General features: G+C 43.1%; 1 protein-coding gene across 1 annotated transcript in view; it reads right to left on the bottom strand.

Annotated features, from left to right (window-relative positions):
• C2H3orf20 (chromosome 2 C3orf20 homolog) overlaps window positions 1-22,383 on the bottom strand; it is a 99,976-nt gene extending 77,593 nt beyond the window's left edge. Inside the window, exons 1-5 of the mRNA XM_055381075.2 lie at window positions 19,924-22,383; window positions 12,835-12,891; window positions 11,963-12,582; window positions 10,776-10,916; window positions 5,063-5,182 (exon numbers count right to left, since the gene is read on the bottom strand). Of these exons, the coding sequence (XP_055237050.2) occupies window positions 5,063-5,182; window positions 10,776-10,916; window positions 11,963-12,446 (745 nt within the window). The 5' untranslated portion in view covers window positions 12,447-12,582; window positions 12,835-12,891; window positions 19,924-22,383. The remainder of the gene's footprint in view (window positions 1-5,062; window positions 5,183-10,775; window positions 10,917-11,962; window positions 12,583-12,834; window positions 12,892-19,923) is intronic.
• Between the last annotated feature and the right edge of the window lie 128 nt (window positions 22,384-22,511).

Here is a 22,511-nt window from a genome sequence, read left to right as displayed (position 1 = left end):
CTATGGGATACAGTGAAAGCAGTACTAACAGGAAAATTTATAGCTGTTAAGTGCCTACATCAAAAAGAAGAAAAACTTCAGCCCAGGCATGGTGGCTTACTCCTGTAATCCCAGCAATTTGAGAGGCCAAGGAAGGTGGATCACTTGAGGTCAGAAGTTCAAGACCAGCCTGGTCAACATGGTGAAACCCTGTCTCTACTAAAAATACAAAAATTACCCAGGCATAGTGGTGCGTGTCTGTAATCCCAGCTACTCAGGAGGCTGAGGCAGGAGAATTGCTTGAACTCGGGAGGTGGAGGTTGCAGTGAGCTGAGATCACACCACTGCACTCCAGCCTGGGGCAACAGAGTGAGACTTCATCTCAAAAAAAAACAGAAGAAAAACTTCAAATAAACAACCCAATGATGCAACTTAAAGAACTAGAAAAGCAAGAGCAAACCAAACACAAAATTAGTAGAAGAAATAATAAGGATAAGAGCAGAAATAAATAAACTGAAACAAGGAAAACAATACAAGAGATCAATAAAAACAAAAGCTGTTTTTTTAAAAAGTTAAAAACAAATTTGACCAACCTTTTGCCAGACTAAGATAAAAAGAGAGAAGACCCAATTAAATAAAATCAGAGATGAAACAGGAGACATTACAACTGATATTGCAAAAATTCAAAGCATCATTAGTCCCTATTATGAGCAACTATATGTCAATAAATTGGGAAATCTAGAAGAAATGGATAAATTCCTAGACACATACAACCTACCAAAACTGAGCCATGAAGAAATCCAAAACCTGAACAGACCAATAACAAGTAACGAGATTGAAACTATAATAAAAAGTCTCCCAGAAAAGAAAAGCCTGGGACCCGATAGCTTCACTGTCAAATTCCACCAAACATTTAAAGAACATACCAATCCTACTCAAACTTTTCTGAAAAATAGAGGAGGAGGGAATACTCATAAACTCATTCTATGATGCCAATATTACTCTGATACCAAAACCAGACAAAGACACATCAAAAAAAGAAAACTACAGGCCAATACCACTGATGAATACTGGTGCAAAAATCCTCAATACTAGCAAATTGAATTCAACAACACATTAAAAAGATCATTCATCATGACCAAGTGGGATTTATCTCTGGGATGCAAGGATGGTTCAACATATGCAAATCAATCAATGTGATACATCATATCAACAGAATGAAGTACAAAAACCCTATGGCCATTTCAACTGATACTGGAAAAGCATTTGATAAAATTCAACATCCCTTCATGATAAAAACCCTCAAAAAACTGGGTATAGAAGGAATATGCTTTAACATAGTAAAAGCCATATATGACAGATTCATACCTAATATCATACTGAATGGGGAAAAACTGAAAGCCTTTCCTCTAAAATCAGGACCACGACAAGGATGCCCACTTTCACCACCATTATTCAATATAGTACTGGGAGTCCTGGCTAGAGCAATCAGAAAAGAGAAAGAAATAAAGGGCATCCAAATTGGAAAGGAAGAAGTCAAACTATCCTTGTTTGCAGATGATATGATCTTATATTTGGAAAAACCTAAAGACTCCACCAAAAAATTATTAGAACTGATAAACTCAGTAAGGTTGCAGGATACAAAAATCAACATATAAAAATCAGTAGCATTTCTATATGCCAACAGTGGACAGTCTGAACAAGAAACTAAGAAAGTAATTCCATTTAAAATAGTCAGGAATTAAACAAAGAAATGAAAGATTTCTACAATGAAAACTATAAAACACTGATGCAAAAAACTGAAGATGACATCAGAAAATGGAAAGCTATTCCATGTTCATGGATTGGAAGAATAAATATTGTTAAAATGTCTGTACTACCCAAAGCAATCTACAGATTCAATGCAATCGCTATCAAAATACCAATGGCAATCTTCACAGAAATAGAAAAAACATTCCTAAAGTTTATATGGAACCACAAAAGACCTAGAATAGCCAAAGCTATCATAAATAAAAATAATAAAACTAGAGGAATCATCTTACCTGAGTTCAAATTATATAACAGAGCTATAGTAACCAAAACAGCATGGTACTGGCATAAAAACAGACGTGTAGACCAGTGAAACACAACACAGAGCTCCAAAATAAATCTATATGTCTACAATGAACCCATTTATGACAAAGGTGCCAAGAACATACATTGGGGAAAGAACAATCTTTTCAATAAATGGTGCTGGGAAAACTGGATATCCATATGCAGAAGGACCCCTATCTCTCACCATACACAAAAATAAAATCAAAATGGATGAAAGACTTAAATCTCAGGCCACAAACTATTAACTACTAATAGAAAACATTAGGGGAAACTCTCCAGGACGTTGGAGTGGGCAAAGATTTCCTGAGTAATACCCCACAAGCACAGGCAACCAAAACAAAAATGGACAAATCAGATCACATCAAGTTAAAAAGCTTCTGCACAGCAAAGGAAACAATCAACAAAATGAAGAGACAATCCACAGAATGGGAGAAAATATTTGCAAACTACCCATTTGATAAAGGATTAATGACCAGAATATATAAGGAGTTCAAACAACTCTATAGGAAAAAAAATCTAATAATCTGATTGAGTGATCTTTCAAGCTCATTCTTCTCAAAAAAAAGACATACAAATGGCAAATAGGTATATGAAAAGGTGCCCAACATCACTGATAGTCAGAGAAATGCAAATTAAAACTACACGGTGATATCATCTCACCCAGTTAAAATGGCTTTTGTCCAAAAGACAGGCAACAACAAATGCTGGTGAGGATGTGGAGAAAAGGAAACCCTCATAACTGTTGGTGGGAATGTCAATTAGCACAACCACTATGGAGAACAGTTTGGGGGTTCCTCAAAAAAATAAAGATAGAGCTACTATACAATCCAGCAATTCCACACATAGGTATATACCTGAAAGAACAGAAATCAGTATAATGAAGAGATATCTGCACTCCCATATTTAGGGCAGCACCACTCATAATAGCCAAGAGTTGGAAGCAACTTAAGTGTCAATCAACAACAGATAAATGGATGAAGAAAGTGTGGTACATACACGTAATGGAGTACTAGTCAGCCATAAAAAGAGAATGAGATCCTGTCATTTGCAACAACATGAATGAAACTGGAGATCATTATGTTAAGTGAAATAAGCCAGACACAGAAAGGCAAACTTCATATGTTCTAATTTATCAGAGCTAAAAATTAAAACAATTAAACTCATGGATATGGAGAGCAGATGGTTACCAGAGGCTGGGAAGGGTAGTGTGGAGTGGGGAAGGCTAATGGATACAAAAAAACAGTAAGAATGAATAAGACCTAGTATTTGATAGCACACAGGGTGATTACAGTCAAATATAATTTAATTACATATTTTTAAATAACTAAAAGAGTACAATTGAATTGTTTGTAACACAAAGGATAAATGCATAAGGTGATAGACACCCCATTTAGCTTGATGTGATTATTGTGTGCCTGTATCAAAATATCTCACATAACCCATAAACATATATACCGACTATCCCCACAAAAATTTAAAATTAAAAAAAGTTATATGAATGTGGTCCCTCTCTCTCTCTGCCTCAAAATATCTTAATATTTTTGGACTGCAGTTGACCATGGGTAACTGAAACCACAGAAAGGGGAAACCCTGGATACGGAGGACTTCTGTATTTAACTTTTGCTTTGAAACAGCCTTGCTCAAGACATCACCCTCAAGTTCATTAGGCAGAAAAAGTCATTAAATCACCAGGTGTCTTGAGGGTACTTTCTTTTCCCTCAAACTGACTGTGGGATCACAGGGCCAGATCTAGGGCCAGCTCAGGAGGGCACATGATAATGGAGTACTAAGCCAGGCGCACATGCAATGGGGTGCTGGCAATGGTGCTGTGGGTTATTGTACCACAATGAGATGAAGCACATCAACACAGGTAAAGCAGTCAGGAAGGTGTGGCGGCCGCTGAAGCTACTCCGTGCCCGGAAGGAGGAGGTCAGCTCCTTTAAGCAAGATATTTTCTGTCTTACAAGTCCACATCTGTATGCCCAGCATTTGGTACACAGACTGACAGTTAGCAAGTGTTCAATAACCATTTGTTCAATAACGGAAAGAGTATAGGATCAGCTTGATATGGTGAGTGATGAAATACAAGGCACGCCCATGATGACCATCCCCCTTTTACCAACATGGAGGTGAGGGCTGAGGAAGGCGGGTCAAACAGCCAGCCAGGGGCCGGGGCACGGAGGAAATCCAAGCTCCTTGGCTTCCAGCCTTACCTCCAGTGTCTGTGGGAGTCAACTGGACAGCCTGAGCATTCCTGCCTGCCATCCACCCTCCCACCACCTTCAGGAACGTGGTCCTCTCCTACCTACCCTGTCCCCACAACCCAGCTGTCATGGCTAGCAGGGTGGGCCTGGGAGTTCTGCCAGACCTTGTCCTGCTGTCTGCAGCCCCAGCCTGTCTCTCCTCTGAGCTTCTTCTTGAGCAGGTATTGTTAAATTGGTTGTCTTTGTCTGCCACCTGTTCTCTTCCTGAAGCCTCTCCTGTGTGTGTCTTCCTCAGTAGAATAGGAGTATCTTCTATGTCTTTGTTTCCTGCCCATAAAAACTTGCCCAATTTGGGATGTGCAACTGAGGTCTACCAGGTTTGGTATCCAAATACCTCTCTTCAGATACTAGTTCCCCCACTTGCTGTGTGACTGGACAGAGCTGTCTGAGCAGAGGCGTGAGTTTGGGATACTGTAGGGATAGAAGAGATGGGTTTGGTGGGATATTGTCCCAGAGGAGGGACGCCACATCGCTGGGAATGTAGGGCATGAGCAAGCTGAAATGATGAGCCTGTGCTATGCAGTGATAGGGCTGGACTGTGACAACCTTTCCATGAGCAAATCTGTGTGGACAGCTGCTGGATCTCCAGGCAGAGCCGCTATGTATCCTTCTAATCAGAAGACCAAATCAAACCATCCCACCAACCTACACAGGGTAGACGGAAACCTATCCCCCACCCCACCGCCACCACCAATGAATGGTAGGCCACGAGGAACCATTTTTACCTATTTTCTTCTTGGCTTCTTTTCCAGCAGAGAGGGAAAAGCTCAGACAGGCTGTGGAAGAGTGGTAGATCAGCTGGTAAGGCGAGTTCACCCCAATGGCGGACATGTTTGCAAGGGACTCTGGAGTGGGAGAGAGAGAGATTCTTCTTTCAACTGTTTACTTTTAATTTTATTAGCCAAAAATGTAACATGGATTTCTTGTTCTAGTAGTGCGGTGGGTCAGATACTGTAAAGTGCCGCATTGTTACAAAACACCTAGATCTTGGAAGAAGATTTTGCAATGCACCGGCAGAGCAATTAGGGGAAATCTTTACAGTTCCCCTCTGCAGTGCCTCTCCTCCCCAACCCTCTCAAGAGGGGGACCGGACCGGAACAAGGAACAGCAAGCAAGCACAAAAAGTGATATTACTCCAAGGGCAAAGGCAGGTATCAGTGCTGCACCAGGTCAAGAGGATAAGCCTTGGGCCAGCAAGAAGGAAATTAAGAATCATCTATTCCCCCTTATCTAAGCCACAGACATCAGATGCTTCTTCAATAATATATCAGTCTCTTGCAGAATCACACCATCTTGTATAGAATAGTTTGATATCTGACCACTTAAGAATTAAAATGTAGCACCCTTATGGCTAGTGGAAAATCTTGTTCATTCTTACACAAACCTCACCAAATCATTTGTTTATTCTTCCCCCAAATATAGTCATTTCACTGGTTAGGCGTGAAACCATTGTTAGAAAATTTTAGGTGATTCACTCATCACAGCTCACTCAAATTCAAAAAGAAAATGGCAAATTTGACCTCCTAAGTGGACAAAGACTATAGAGATTCCACAATGGATGATAAAACACAAAAGTAATCATCTCTGCTAGTGATCCAGAAGTTGAAATTAAGACAACTTTCAGGACCTTCTAACTTGGTAGAAATGAAAAGAACTAACAATAGCCAGTAATGGTAAAGAAGGAATAAAACCCATCAACCCTGCTGGTGTAGAGAGAATCCAAATTAAGTGTGATTTCAGAAGAAGAGCTATATATATATACTGAGACCTCTGCTCCAATAATCCCTCCCCTGTGAAGTTAACTAAATACAACAGAAATAAGAAGCCAGGTGCATAAAGTTGCCCATTACAATGCACATTATACAAATAACAAAAAGCCTGGAAACCTAAGCATTTAGGTAAATGTGGAACATGAACATTACAAGGAGTCTATGCCCACTGAAAATGACAATTATTTAAAGTATATAGCCATGTTGGAAAATAGCTATACTCTGTTAAGTAAAAGAAACTAAGAAACAGAAAAATTGCAATACTTTAAATATATATATATATATACATACACGAGCACAGGAACCACAAAGGAAACTGTAAAGGTGAAAAGTAGCTCTTATATGAAGATGGCAGGATTGCTTCCTCTTTTTTGCATTTTTATTAATGATATTGTAGTCAACTAAAAGTAAAGGAGCAGTCTGGTTTTCTTCAGTGACAAGCCAGGGCTAGTAGGTATCAGGACAGGAGGGAAGACTACTTAGCACAGGGGATATTCTGGATACAGCTTTTTTTCTTTTTCTTTTCTTTTCTTTTTTTTTTTTTTTGAGACAGTCTCACTCTGTCATCCAGGCTGAAGTGCAGTGGCACAATCCCGGCTCACTGCAACCTCTGCTTCCCAGGTTCAAGCGATTCTCCAGCCTCAGCCTCCCAAGTAGCTGGGACTACAGATGTGTGCCATCATGGCCGGCTAATTTTTTTGTATTTTTAGTAGAGACAGGGTTTCATCATGTTGGCCAGGCTGGTCTTGAACTCCTGGCCTCAAGCAATCCTCCTGCTTCAGCCTCCCAAAGTGCTGGGATTACAGTCATGAGCCGCCACACTCGGCCTGGTCCCAACTTTAAAAGAAGTTAACTCTAGACCTGTTACAGCTTTGGTCTACCTCACATAAGAGGACGGTCCCAAAAAACATAATTCATGCAAAACAAATCATCAGAGTTTGAATCTTCTTTTTTATGCCCCAGGAGTGCTATCTAAGTAAAGTCCTTTTAGGATGAATGAGTGTTTTTCCAAAATAAATGGATCACTCCTTCGTTTTTGTTTTGCTACTTAGATTTTTGTCTTTAAACTCTAGGCTTAATTAAAGAGAGGAGCATCTGCACCAGCAAGTGCCAACAAGACAGGGATGCTTGCTAGGGAGTGTGATGGAGAGGGGCGCTCTCAGCAATCGGCTGGTGCAGCAGGACAGCAAGATGCAGAGATCACCCAAAAGGCCCCCTGCCCCCAGCTCAGCTTAACTCTCTTCCCATTCTCCTCCATTAGATGAATCGCGGCCCACAGAGGATGCCAGAACATCCTGAAAGAATGCTGAAACACTTTATCAGAAGGAGTGTTAGTGGTGAGGACCATTTTCCTTTTAAAAGTGAGGAGACATGGTATTCAGGTGGGAGTGGCTCAGGCAGGTGTGAGGCCCGAGAGTTGGGCTGGAGCTACCCTGACATCTGCCATGGGACTCTCATGCACGTGCAACAGACTACTTAGCAGCTGTGCCCCCAAATGAGGGAGATCTTTAAGCCCCAAAACAGAATGCAAGGTGCAGAGCTCTGTCTGGCGATCACCACCTGCACAAATAATTACAGCACAACTAGAGGACCTGTGGTCTCAGGGCCTAGCTGATCCTAAACAAAACAGGCACAGTGTAACTTCCCCTAAAATAGAGATCTTCATTTCATGGTAAACACTGTGGGGAAGAGTGTTTTATCACAACTTTGTCTTAGAAAAGGAAGCCAAAATTTATGAAAATAACATTTTATCTTGTATTTTAAAAAATTAGTTGGTACTCTAAGAACACATTAAGTCTTACAAAGAAAATAAAAATGACGGCTGGGTTTTTCAAGGCAGTATGGTTTCTTTCTTCCTGAATGATTGTAACATGGCAATAAAACATAAGGCCCTTCATGTTTTCCTTTTGCAAAATTATTGAAGAGCTTTACTGCTTTTTATTTTCTCTCCATGGAGTCATGATCCTGTATTCGGTTTTCCCTTCTGCGGCAGGCGGCTAGTGCTGCTCCCCCTCATCAGGCATGAGGGGCATTGGAGGGGCATTCTGCAGCTCTCCAGCATCACTTTCATTGACTTCATGAAATCTTACATTTTTTTCCCCAAGATCTGCATTTTTCTATGCAATTTATTTGCACTGTATGTGTGTATTAGCAGATGTTTAATCTCTGACCATCAGGGGAGCCTGACAAAGATACTGACTCAGTGGACAGGGAGAGAGACTAAATGGGGACTGACTCTACAGGTGACAGCAAATAGTTGGGAGATAGAATTTTTTTATGCTTCCTATAAAACCTCTTGTCAGTGAGTACTTTCAGGCATTCAAAATGAACACCTGTGTATTTACCAAGCTTAAGACATAAAACGCTGCAGAGCAAAAACTAAATAACTTGATTTAAAAATGGATTAAGGACCCATTTCTCAAAAGAAGAGACACAAATGGCCAATAGGTATATGACAAAAAAGCTCAATGTCAGTAATCATCAGAAAAATGCAAATCAAGACCACAATGAGATACCACGTTACACCTGTTAGAATGGCTATTACCAAAATGACAAAAGCTAACAAGTGCTGGCAACAGTGTGGAGAAAAGGAAACCCTTGTATGCAGCTGGTGGGAACGGAGATTGGTGCTGCCATTATGGAAAACAGTATGGAGTTCCTCTGAAATTTAAAAATGGAACTACCATATGATCCAGCAATTCCACTTCTGGGTATTTATCCAAAGAAAAGAAATCAGTATTTCAAAGAGACATCTATGCTCCTATGCTCATTGCAGTATTATTCACATAGCCAAGACATGGAAACAACCTAAATGTTCATCAAAGGATAAATGGATAAAGAAAATGTCACACACACACACACACACACACACACACACACACACACGAATATGATTCAGCTATTAAAAAAGGAAATCCTGGGCTGGGCGTGGTGGCTCACGCCTGCAATCCCAACACTTTGGGAGGCCAAGGCAGACGGATCACAAGGTCAAGAGATCGAGACCATCCTGGCCAACATGGTGAAACCCCGTCTCTACTAAAAATACAAAAATGAGCCGAGCGTGGTGGCACACACCTGTTGTCCCAGCTACTCGGGAGGCTGAGGCAGGAGAATGGCGTGAACCTGTGAGGTGGAGCTTGCAGTGAGCCAAGATCGCGCCACTGCACTCCAGCGTGGCAACAGAGCGAGACTCCGTCTCAAAAAAAAAGGAAATCCTGCCATTTGCTACAACATAAGTGAACCTAGAGTACATTATATGCTGAATGAAAAAAAAGCCAGAAAAAAAAAGACAAATCCTGTATGATCTCACGTATATGAGGAATCTAAAAAAGTCAAACTCGAACTCATAGAAGCAGAGAGTGAATGGTGGTTGACAGGGACTGGAGGGTGGCAGCGGGGGGAGTGGGAAGATGTTAGTCAAACGGTACAAACTTTCACTTATAAGAGGAATGAATTGTGGAGAACTAATATATAGCATGGTTACTATAGTTAATATCACTGTATTGCACACTCAAAATTTGCTTGGGGAGTAGATTTTGTGTTCTTCACACACACACACACACACACGCACGCACAAGAGAGAGAGAGAGAGAGAAACAGAGAGAGAGAGAGGTCACTGGGTGAGAAAAAAGCAACAAAAAGAACATTACAGACTCAACTGCTTGCTGTCTTCCAGATCCTGTTCCCCTTCTCTCTCCCCAGAGATCACTTCCTCGAATTTCCCCCTTCATGCTTTTATACTTGTACTTTGTGTAATGTACCTATAAATGATATATTACTACTTTCCATGCTTTTAAACTTTGAAAAGTAATATCCTCCCACAGCTTCCTCTTTTTTTTCCTTAATACTATCATTGGAGATTTCTCTCTGTAAATATCTATGCTTTAGTGCCTCACTCATTTTCATGATTCATTATGTCCCACTGTCTAAATGGACCTTAATTTATATCTTTTTCTCTTGTTGATAAACATTCGGATTAATTTTTGCCAGTCCAAAGAATTCTGCAATAAACATTTCTTTTTTTATTTTTAATTTAAAGACAGTCTCACTATGTCACCCAAGCTGGTCTTGAACTCCTGGACTCAAGGGATCCTACTGCCTTGGCCTCCCAAAGTGCTGGGATTACAGGCATAAGCCACCATGCCTGCCTGCAATAAACATTCTTGTATGACTTGTGGAATATGTGTGAGCTTCCCTCGGGCTGTATGACTCGAGTGCAGCCTGTGGACTGCCACTGACCCACATAGGCCATGACTGGGTGAGCACAAAAACTGAAGGTGAGCACTGAGAGGCCTGTGCAGCAACTTGACACTGCTGTGACATTTATCATGTGTTTAAAAGGGTCAGTCCACAACAGACTGGAAATTTTAAACATGAGTCCTTCACTGCACGTAGCTTGAGAGCACAGCTCTAGGGAATGACCTCTAAGAGGAGCTGCTGGGTTGTGAGGTGTAGCTGTCGCCCACTCAGCAGATACCGCCAAACCACTCTCCACAGGAATTGCACCAATTCATCCACTCACCTGTAGCATTTGAAAATCCCTGTTGCTCCACATCCACCTCAATTCTTGGAAATGTCAAACCTTCAAACTGGGGGTTTTGCCTTTCCATTGCATTCCTGCTGATATTGTTTGCACTTCTTACCTAAGTGTTGAAGCTCAGGTACCCACCTTTCCACAACTGTCCGCTGCTGTAGCCACTTCTCCCGGCTGTGCTGATCAGGCAGTTGAAGGCCATCTCCTTGGTGTTGAGGTGGAGGAGCTGGCTGGCCTCCACAAAGCGCCTGGTGATGTCCAAGGGGTTGGCACCCACTAAAGCAATGATAGAAAGCAACACGTGTCCCTCCTAGCATGGGGCTAATGCTTCCAGAAAAGGACCTCTGTAAATGGCCCAGGAAAGAAGGGTAGAGTAGAGCGCTATTCCTAGGGTATGCAGGGGTAAGGGGGCTACTGTGAAAGGCTCTCAAGCTCTGAGGACCCTTCAGATGTCGCTTTGCTCTCCTCCCTTTGCCTGTCTCTCTTCCTACCCATAGGCCTGGGTACCAATGCTATTGGTTTCTGAAATGATGCAGCATCCAGAAGGCTCCATCACTGGTGCTGCTGTAGGTCCTGGCCTTGATCCTGGGATGACACCTTCACTTTGGAAGGACCCCGGTTCTTTTTTTTTTTTTTTTTTTTTTGAGATGGAGTCTCGCTCTATCACCCAGGCTGGAGTGCAGTGGCATGATCTCGGCTTGCTGCAACCTCCACCTCCTGGGTTCAAGCGATTCTCCTGCCTTGGCCTTCTGCGTAGCTGGGATTACAGGTGTGCACCACCACGCCCGGCTAATTTTTGTATTTTTAGTAGAGTCAGGGTTTCACCATATTGGCCGGGCTGGTCTCGAACTCCTGACCTTGTGATCCTCCTGCCTCAGCCTCCCAAAGTGCTGGAATTACAGGGGTGAGCCACCGCGCCTGGCCTGGGACCCTGGTTCTTATGACTCCCCCTTGTTCTGGTTCTACTGGGCTCTGTCTGGCTACTTCCCAATCAGCCCTGCTGGTTTGAAAACTTCATATGCCACCCGGACATGGGTGCTGTCTCCCCACCTCAGCATCATTCTCACAAACTCTGCCCCTTAGTGCCTCTGACCTCGCACATTCCTATTACTAACCTTCCAATCTGGACTCTGGAAAGCTGGGGCAATGGCAGGAAAAATGGGAGAACAGGGAGGAGTGAGAGGATGATTCCAGGAGCTGCAGAGGGAAGGCATCCAATTCCTACAGCAGACCCACAGTTGCCACCTGTTCCCAGCATGTGCCTCTGAGACGCCCGTCTGTAGTGGGTGTGGTGGGCACATACAGAAACATCTGGGCCTTACCCGACACAGACTCCACCATGGCCTTCATCTTCAGTCTGAGGAGCTCCGTCAGCAGGTGGATGGACTGCTGCTGAAACCTGTTCAGGGTCTCCTGGTGGGTGCGCACCTGATGGGCCATGGTGGGAGAGAGGGTGGAGCGCTTGGCTGCCCCAGTGGTTGCCAGCAGCACTGGACGTGGTGGTGCTGGTGGTGGTGGAGGTAGTGGCTTCTTCAGTGTGGGGACCTGCACAAAGGTGGGTTCCATGAGCACCACCAGGGGGGCTCCAAAGCTGACCTCCAGGCCCAAGATGTCGGACGAGGTAGGCACTGAAGGGTCACTGATGAGCTCTTCCCAAGTGAACTCAAAGATGTTTCTGATGCCCTTTGGTACAGAAATGCCTGCATTCTGGCAGATCATGAGGAGTTTGGAGATGCGGGCCAGTAGCTTGGGGGCCATGGCTGTGTATTGCTGGTATAATTCTAGGTTACTCTTGATGTAACTCATGAGAGGGACCTTCAGCTATAAAGAGAGCTCTCTGAGAGGTGACTGAGAGCAAAAGTTCTTCCCTATGGTGAAGGCTTGGAGATGGACAGAATGGATGTGCTGAAACGGCCCTTACAGGTCATTGAGCCAGTGGTTCCTATCCGGAAAGGACAAGAAAAGAGTTAGTCACTCTCCCCGTAGTAGGGCAAGGGGAGGTCCCCCGTCCCTTACCTACCCAGAGACACCATCAGAGAGACCAATGTTAGTGAGTCACTTTGGGAAAGGTCTGGTGATAAGTATGGTTCCAGGAAAGCTTCAAGGACAGTCACACTAACTGGGTATAGGACCCTGGGGGTGGGGGGGCTGGAGGAATGGAAGGGCTGGGGAAGAGAGAAAGGTCCCATTGCACCTTTTGTAGCTAGAGATCCGAGGGTGAAAGATCTGCTTGTGGTCAATCAATAAGAACCTGCAAGAACAAAAAGATGTTTCACTGGTTCTCTTTGGAAGCAAGGGATGCAGAAACTCCTGGTTGCAATGCCAAGATGGGCATGGAATTATCCAACATGTACATCTGAGGGCAGACAGGAAAGAATGAGGACAATGCATTTACTAAGCTCAATCACTAATATAATTTGCCAAATTTCATCAAATCCAAGACATTAGTGATCAAAAGATGCACCATCTTACAAGAAAAAAATGAATGTAAGCTGCCATTGACTGTAAGACATATTACAATTTCAGAGATGTTAAAGTTGGAAAATATGTGCCTGAAAATCAATGGACTATAATAAATATTTTTCCACTTTAATACTACAGTAATGTTTACCCTGACATATTTCTACATTGTGTTTTATTCTTACCTTCTTAACTTATACCAAAAATAGACCACTGGTTGAAGAGACGAAGCATAAAGAACTATTAAATAAGCAAAAAAATGGCTAGAAAACCCTGTAAATACACTGGCAGAGTTTTGTAACCAGATCCTGAAAGTTTCATTTTTCTGAACAAAATGAACCTGATAGCAGTCTTTAATAATATATCAAATTAAAACTAGTCACATCTTATGCTACACAAAAATGATTTGTTTCTTGTAATTCCCAAGGGACTTTATGAGAGTGTGAGCCTCCGTGAAAGACTCAAGAATCCACAGCACGTAGCAAAGGTCAACCCCAGGGAGACTTAGATGCTGATGGCCATCTCCAGCATCTTGATGCAGAGTCAGCGAGTTGTTCCTGTTGTCCCACTCCAACAACCCCAACCAGCCCACTTACCAGGAAGGGCTGCTGGCCCAAGGCTTCTGACCACACTTGTCAGTGAGTGCAGCTGTCCAACCATCTCTTCGACCACCTTTTATCCTGACAACCACTCCAGCCAACACACCTATGTCTTCTTTTCCACTAGACAATGCTCCCTTTCCCCTTTCAAACCCCGTCCCCTCTGGAGCCACCCCAAGTTCGCCATTCCAGGATGGCCTGCCTGGTGCCCACCTTCCATGTTTACAGGGCAGGCTCATGGCCACGAGCTCGTGTGCACACCCAGTGGTGAGAAGGCTATCATCTTTCTTGTTTTGCTGAGGAATCAGAGCTCTTGGTCAGGAGTCACCCATCTGCAGACTCCTGGCACAGAGGCCTTTCCAAACACCACACTAATTTTTCATGGCCTCTGACCTGCGTCTGTCCATCTATCAGTAACAAAATCTCCAAGGAACATGAGCCCCGAAGAGCAAACCCTTCCAGCATCCTGCTGGTTTGCAGATACAGTGGCTTCCTACGCCTATTTGTTGACCTCCTGGCATCTCCATTCCTCAGCTTTGCAGATTGGGAAAAAGAGCTTTGTTTTTGAAATGATAAGTCCACAGGACAAAGAAACCACTCAGAATCCCGGTCATCTGGGAAACCAGCCAGAGGGATCTGATCCTGACTGTGCAGGGCAGATTTTTTTTTAAGTCAGGACTTAAATGAGAAGGAGATAACTAATATAAGTCTTGAAATATTAACTGGTTTGGGAAACTTATCCCCCCTGCCACCAGTTCCTTTGTTTTTTGAGGTTAATTTTGAAGATATATCTTACAGATAAAAGCTGAATTTTTGAACAGCTTTATTGAGATAAAATTCACATACAATCCACCCTTTTTAACATGTGTACAATGGCTTTTAGTATATTCAGAGTTGTATAGCCATTACTATCTAATTTTAGAACATTCTATTGCCCCCACACAAAACCCATCATCAGTCACTCCCTGTTTCCCCTCACCCTCAGGCAACCATTCGTCTAGTTTCTGTCTCTATGGATTTGCCTGTTCTGGACATTTCATAAAAATAGGATCATCAACTACGTGGTTTTTTTTGTGACTGTCTTCTTTCACTTGCTGTAATGTTTTTTAAATTCATCCATGTTATATAGCATGTATCAGTACTTCACTCCTTTTAATGACAGAATAATATTCCACTGTATGGATATACCACAATTTGTTGATCTACTCATTTGTTAATGGGCATTTTGGTTATTTTTAATTTTTGGCTATTATGAATAGTGCTATGAATATGCATACATAAGCCTTTGTGTGGATGTATGTTTTCATTCTCTCACATATGTATACCTAGAAGTGGGATTGCTGGGTCATAGGGTAACTCAGTGTTTAACTTTGTGAGGGCTTGCCAGACTGCTGTATCATTTCACAGTCCCACCAGTGGTGTTTTGAGAATTCTAATTTCTCTCTTTGCCAGCACTTGTTATTATGCCTTTTTGACTCTAGTGCTATCCTGGTAGATGTGAAATTGTGTCTCATTGTGGTTCTGATTTGTATTTCCCTAATGACTAATTCCCTAAGCATCTTTTCATATGCTTATTGGCCATTTTATATCTTTTTTTGAGAAATGTGTATTCAGACCTAAAAACTGTTTTAAAAAGCAATGTCATTTTAAATTAAATGTGGAGATAACCTATGTTTATTGCTGTATATTTACATCTCTTCAAAACTCAGAGGTGACCATGTGACTACATCCTGGCCTGAGATGCAGATGAAGCTCCTGGGTAAAGGACCCTGAGAAATCTGTTTGAAGGAGACTGCCTTCAGGGAATGAACATAATTTTTTTTTTTTTGTACCAGCTGACCTCTCTAGTCCTTCTTGCCTGAAATGGATAAGATGGCTGCAGCTCCAGCAACCATTTGGAGCCACGAGGTTACCCTGAAGAGGGAAACTTCGCATTAAAGGTGGCCAAGCTGCGCAGCAGAGCCCGGGCTCCTGATGACATTGTGGCACCCACACCAGCACTTAACCATCCACCTCCAAGCTTTTTCCACATGCAAATGAACCTCTAATGCCTTTAAGCCACTTTATTTAGCTCTCTATTCTGGCCAATGAAAGTGATTCCCCACTGACCCCCAGCCATGTTAGATCATCACTCCTTCCTTTCCATTTATCCAATTTCTATTTTGTCATTCATTTTTCCATCACTGAGACATGGATCTTGACCTAAAGTAACTCAACAATGAACAGGCAGAGCAGACTTACAAAATTGACTTATGTGATAAGGGTCACACTACAGAAAAATGTACAAAGGCCATGAAAACAAAAACAAAAACAAAAAGGAAAGAACTGGCACTAGACAGTGTTCTAAAAGATGAGTAAGAAGTTGCCAGGCAGATAGGAAGAAGACAGGCATTCTAGGAAGAAGAAACAGCACCTACAAAGAGATGGTGACATTGGAAGCATGGTGGGCTCAGAGGACTGCACACACCTCAGTATGTCTGGGGTGTGGGGGGATCCGTGGGAGAGTAGCAGATGAAACTGCGAAAGTGGCCTAGAATCAGATCTTGCAGGGCCTTGTATGTCATTCCAAAGAATTTGCATGTGCTATATAATCAAATACTCCATGCAAATACTGAAATGTATTGTCTTTAATGGCTAATTGTGTTCCATATGGTCTCATCTCTGCAATTGGAGGGCAGGGGCCATGTCTTCTCTTTTATAATCTCTACAATGCTAAGCCCAGCGCTGCTACATGCCAGAAACGGAAAAATATCTGTAGCATTAAAGTCAGCCACATAGCCTAAGGGACCCACGCAAATGGCTATAAACAAAGCTTCAAGATGCAATTCCCACAAAGGAATGAAATGTATAAGAAATTTATAAAGGATATGAGGGATGACCATGGACACAGCACCTTCTTCAGTCAACAATCTGCTGCATGTCTCCACTGTTTCCAGTTGGCTTCTGGGACAGGGATGGGGAAGACATGGGCCCTGCTCTCGAGGGGCTCACAGTAGACAGGGGAGACACACACACAGAAGGCTACAGTAAGTCAGAGTGCTCTCTGCAAGGCGGAATGGAAACCCAGAGAAGGAAATGTCACTGGGAGGGCAAGAGTTAAGGTTCTCATGTCACATGAATGTGTGTTTAGGCAATGTGACCTTGAGCCCAGCCTTTGATCTGTGTGATGTTCCCAATGGCCACGTGTGACACTAGTCCCCACCTTCAAGGACTGTGAGGATTAGTGAGGTGGTGTGTGTGAAGGGTCAGCACACACGCAGCACAGAGTTGAATGCTCAGTAAATGTTAAGTAGAAAAAAGGTCATTATTTGAAGTGGTCAAAAGTTGTATTCCAGGCGATGGGCACAGCTCTTGTACAGGCTGAAGGCTCCAAACAGCCCTGACAAGTTTGTGGAACAGCAAGGAACTGGATGCCGCTACAGGGTAGTGTAGAGCTGGGGAGGGTAGGACCAGGTGAGAGGAGCCTGAGCTTGATCTTGTAGCTGATGGGAAACTACTGAAGTTGGCAAACAAAGGAGGCATCTGCATTGTAGGGTGCTCCTTCTGCTGCTGGCAGCGTGGAGGGAAGTGTGGTGGGGTGAGTGGATACGGATAGCTGCTGCTAGGGGTTAGCCAAGGATGTGAGCTGCACCCACAGCACACTTATTTCTGCCTACGATCAAAAAGGATGTTCAGGCCAGGCATGGTGGCCCACACCTGTAATCCCAGCACTTTGGGAGGCCGAGGGAGGCAAATCACCTGAGGTCAGGAGTTTGAGACCAGCCTGGCCAACATGGTGAAACCCCGTCTCCAGTAAAAATACAAAAAGTAGCCAGGCGTGCTGGTGTGCACCTGTAATCCCAGCTACTCAGGAGGCTGAGGCAGGAGAATCGCCTGAACCTGGGAGGCAGAGGTTGCAGTGAGTCGAGATCGCGCTATTGCACTCCAGCCTGGGCAACAGGAACGAAACTCCCGTCTAAAAAAACAAAAACGAAAACAAAAAAAAGGATGTCCAGTCCTAGGAGCACCTGGAAGGGTATAAAAAGGCACAGACCCAGCAAACTGCCAGGGGTACATGGTGGTGCAAAAGCAGGACAGGGAGGAAAAGGGAAGACGTTCTGAATGAGCTTCAGGAAAATCAAGGGTACCCGGCCAGAAGGCAGCTGAGGGGAAATGGGCATAGATTTAAAAGCAGAGAGAGGGCATACCTCCACCACTTTACTGGCACTGATTCAGAACACATTTTTTGGTCAAAGTATACACAGCTGTATACTTAAGAAGACAATCAAACTAAGCTTCCTCAGGTTATCTGGTCACAGTGTTCTCTGCTATTTTCTCTAGTTTCTGGCTCTCTGATTTTAATCAGAAATACTTCTGATAAGGGCAGCGAGTCCAGATGTCAGCGCGTGACTGCAATTTGTGAGCAGGCATGGCTTTAGGCTAGGACAGGTCTGAGAATCAGCCCTCACTAGATGCATAAAAGAAATGGAGGTGGGCCTAGGAAAATTAATAGATGCTGTTCTCTGTACTGTTAAGCATATAAAACAGCATTCTGGACAGATGCTTGGCAGAGAAAAGGAAAGAAGGGCTCTGCTAGAGAGAAGTGGATCTTAAGGTGAGCAGGGTTGGGGCCACTGCACATAAGATTGAGCTTAACTTCATGAGAAGCCAAGGTTTAATGTGACACTGGAATCTCATGGTGGCCATCCTGGAGTGGATTCTCAAGGAGATTCACTGTGGTATCAAAGGGCCCTTACTGTGATGGGTCTCCTGACAAGACCCATCAAGAAACATAAAATTGACCATCTCTTTGACCCAGTTTTCCTGCTTATGAAAGTGGCACCCCAGGGGACAGTTTCAAAATGGGGGGAGGAGTGTCAGGGAAGTTATCTGTATAAAGATCGATGTTTGTTAAACCATACTAAAAGATGCTTATAGCCACTTCATTCCCTATAGTGAAATAATGATGTACATTAAGCTGATGAACTATTAGGCAACAATTAAAAATAACTAGGAAGCTCGGTTTTAGAAATGTTAAAGAAAGAAGAACCAAATGGTGTGTATACACTGATTACACATTCCATGGAAACCTGTGCAGATCATAAGTTGGACACAGATATACAAAGCCTTTTCTTTTTAAGGAAAAGGTGATTATTTTTGGAAAAGCAATAAAACCTGGGTTTCCAGCAAAGACAGTGGCACAGTTATCAGACTCACTTGCGACCTGGGAGACCTGGGCTGGGAGCAAGGTCCACTCTTGTATTTTTTGATTTTCAAAAACCGTGAGCAACTATGGCTGTGCGTGGAGAGGGTGGTGTGGGGTGGGGTGCGGGGAGGTGGACTCTGTTCAACCTCAGGGAATAATGACCAAAAAAAAAAAGGCGGGGGGGAGGGGGAAGGAATGCAGTACACCCCACAGAAAATGCTTAAAACCTGGCCAAACTATTACTAAGCATGTGAGCTTTCAGACTTAGGGAGAATGTGGCAATTAGAAATGTAGTGGAGGGCCGGGTGCAGTAGCTCACACCCGTCATCCCAGCACTTTGGGAGGATGAGGCGGGCAGATCATCTGAGGTCAGGAGCTCGAGACCAGCCTGGCCAACATGGGTGAAACCCCATTTCTACTAAAAATACAAAAATTAGCTGGACGTGGTGGTGCGTGCCTGTAATCCCAGCTACTCTGGAGGCTGAGGCAGGAGAATCACTTGAACCCGGGGAGTGGAGGTTGCACTGAGCCACTGCACTCCAGCCTAGGCAGCAGAGCGAGACTCCATCTCCAAAAATAAATAAATAAATAAATAAATAACAAAAACAAAAGAAATACAGTGGAGAAAGAAGCTGTTTCAATTGAGGGTGGAACAGATGCAATATTTCTGGCCACTCCTACCACTGGAGAAACACACACTTACTATGAGTGACTATATAGATGCAGCCTGGGATTTACTAAGAAGCACCATAACAGAACATCAATAGGCCAGGGTGACAGCTTTTCACTGCAACACCTTACTTCCTTTGAACATTTGGATTTTCTAGTTTTCCTAGACAATGACCTACACCCATCACACCATTCCTGGCCTCTCGCCCCCAGTACACACACTTTAAACATGAAGATAATGTCCACAGCCCACCGGGGCAAAACACCTCACTCAGCCAGCTAACAGGGGCAGGCAGGATGACTGCAGTAGTTTCATCTACTCTCATTTTTTCAGTGGGTCAATGAATTCCTTTCAGTGATCATCACTCACCTTAGCCATGTAGTTTTTTATAGGAACTGCTTGCCGAATAACCGACTTAGTTCAATTTACTGACTTAAAAGGACACAGTATGGCATGGGCTACTCCAGGTTGTGTTAACTGTAAAGACCAGTACCCATCCCCGTTCCAAATTCTAAACTCTACTACCTCATCTGCATGTCACAACAAGGTCAGCTGAAAACCTCCCTGTGGGCTGCACTTGAGCTTTCACAGGGAATAAACGACCTCACAAGTCTGGCAAATGTATGGCTAAACGCAGCAGGAATCTCATGTATATGGATCTGAATGTTCTTTGGGAATTCTGCAGCAAATAAAATGATTTATTGAGCCAATTCAAATGAACTCTATCAAAACACACAAAGGCCTAGAGGAGAGATTACAATGAACGCAAATAATTCAAGGCAATTTTTGATCTAAAGCATTTTGCTTAGCTCTACAAAGGCATGAATGAGGTGTGGTCACGTTTTTGTATAGGAGGTTTTGCCACTACTTGCTCCCAAGTTAAACATGGCCACAGAGTATTGTGAATGTTTAATGTATGCCTGGGCGAAATTTATTGGCCAATACTTTAGTTACTAATGGGAGGATTATGTATAGTCGGACCATAAAGCGTGTAAAAGCAGATCACTTAGAGCCGCTCTGTCCAGTACAGCAGCACTAGATGCATGGGCCCTTTGAGCATCTGAAATAAGGTTAGCATGACTAAGGAACTGGGTTTTATTTTTTCAAACTTCATGTTCAATTCAGTTACTGAAAAACTTTACTAGTTTAAGTATCTTTGGAACAACTTGGATATGAATTTGTGTTTTTCAACTGCGTATTTTACAAAATCTAAATACAGATCAAGTATTCCTGATGAAACGTTAGCATCCAAATTGAGATATGCTATAACCAGATACACAGTGAGTTTTGAATTCTTAGTGTGAAGAATAATAATTTTAGATCTCACTAATAATTTGCATATATTGAGTACATGTTGAAATATTTTGGATATGCTGAGTTAAATCAAATATATTATAATTTCACTTTTTAAATATGGTTGCTAGAAAACTGAAAATGACACTCTGGGCTTTTTTTTTTTTTTTAATTTTGAGATGGAGTTTCACTCGTTGCCCAGGCTGAAGTGCAACGGCGCAATCTCAGCTCACTGCAACCTCCACCTCCCAGGCTCAAGCGATTCTCCTGCCTCAGCCTCCCAAGTAGCTGGGATTACAGGCATGCGCCACAGATTTATTTTTTATTTCTGTTGAAGTGTGCTGTTTTAAGAGTATGGAGCTGACATCTAAGAATTCTAATGCCATCTGCTGGATACACTGGTACAAGACGGGCCCGTGTCACACAGTAAGACTGCGATGGTGTGTCAATACTCAAAGAACTGGATCTGAAACAGAAAAGGGCTCACAAAACACTGAACTAAATTATACTGTTAAGAGGGGATTATAGATAGGTTTATTTTTTGAAATCCCACAGAAAATGTGACTCACAGTTATCTTTAGATAACAGTGACCGTGAGCCAACGAGCGTAACTGCTTTGCCGTTCACCTGGGTGCTGCAGGCATGGATGTGGTCACCTGGGATGGACCCTTTGTGATGCTGGCTCCCACACCTACAGCTCTTCCTGCTGCCTGCCTTGTCCCTGTCTCCCTTCTCCTTTCTACTCCACAGTCAGCCTCAAGTCCTTCTGCTCTGGGTTACACACACATCCTCTTTCCATCTTTCTTTGTCTATTCATTGTTTTTTTTTTTTTTTTGAGACGCAGCCTTGCTCTTGTTGCCCAGGCTAGAGTGCAGTGGCGCGATCTTGGCTTACTGCAAGCTCCGCCTCCTGGGTTCATGCCATTCTCCTGCCTCAGCCTCCTGAGTAGCTGAGACCACAGGCACCCGCCACCACGCCCGGCTAATTTTTTGTATTTTTAGTAGAGACAGGGTTTCACCGTGTTAGCCAGGATGGTCTCGATCTCCTGACCTCGTGATCCGCCTGCCTTGGCCTCCCAAAGTGCTGGGATTACAGGCGTGAGCCACCCCGCCCAGCTGTTTTCTTTCTACCCTTTCTTTTTTCTATTTTTCCTATGATTCTAGCATGTCTAATAATTCTATTTTTCTTTTTAGTATTCCAATTTTTTTTTGTCTCCTCCCTCTTTATCCTACAAGCTGTTTCAGTAGGTTTTGTAGTTTTAGCTCTTACATTTAGGTCTTTGATTCATCGTGAGTTGATTTTTTGTATGTGGTGTGAGGCAGAAGTCCAAACCCATTCTTTTGCATGGAATATTCACTTGTCCCAGAACCATTTATTGAAAAGACTGCTCTTTCCCCACTGGATGGTCCTGACACCACTGTCAAAAATCAATTGACCACGGATATATGTTTTATTTCTGGACTCTCGCCTCTATTCCACTGATCTATGTGTCTATTCTTATGCCACTACCACACTGTGTAGATTATTGTAGCTTTGTGGTCAATCTTGAAATCAGGAAGTGTGAGTCCTCTTTGTTTTTTCTCTAGATTGTTTTGACTATTCTGGGTTCCTTGCATTTCCACGTGAATTTTAAGATTAGCTTGTCAATTTCTGCAAAAAAGGCA

Source organism: Gorilla gorilla, chromosome 2 (genome assembly GCF_029281585.2).
Source record: "Gorilla gorilla gorilla isolate KB3781 chromosome 2, NHGRI_mGorGor1-v2.1_pri, whole genome shotgun sequence".
Lineage (NCBI taxonomy): Eukaryota > Metazoa > Chordata > Mammalia > Primates > Hominidae > Gorilla > Gorilla gorilla.
This window is presented reverse-complemented; position numbering and strand designations above follow the sequence as displayed.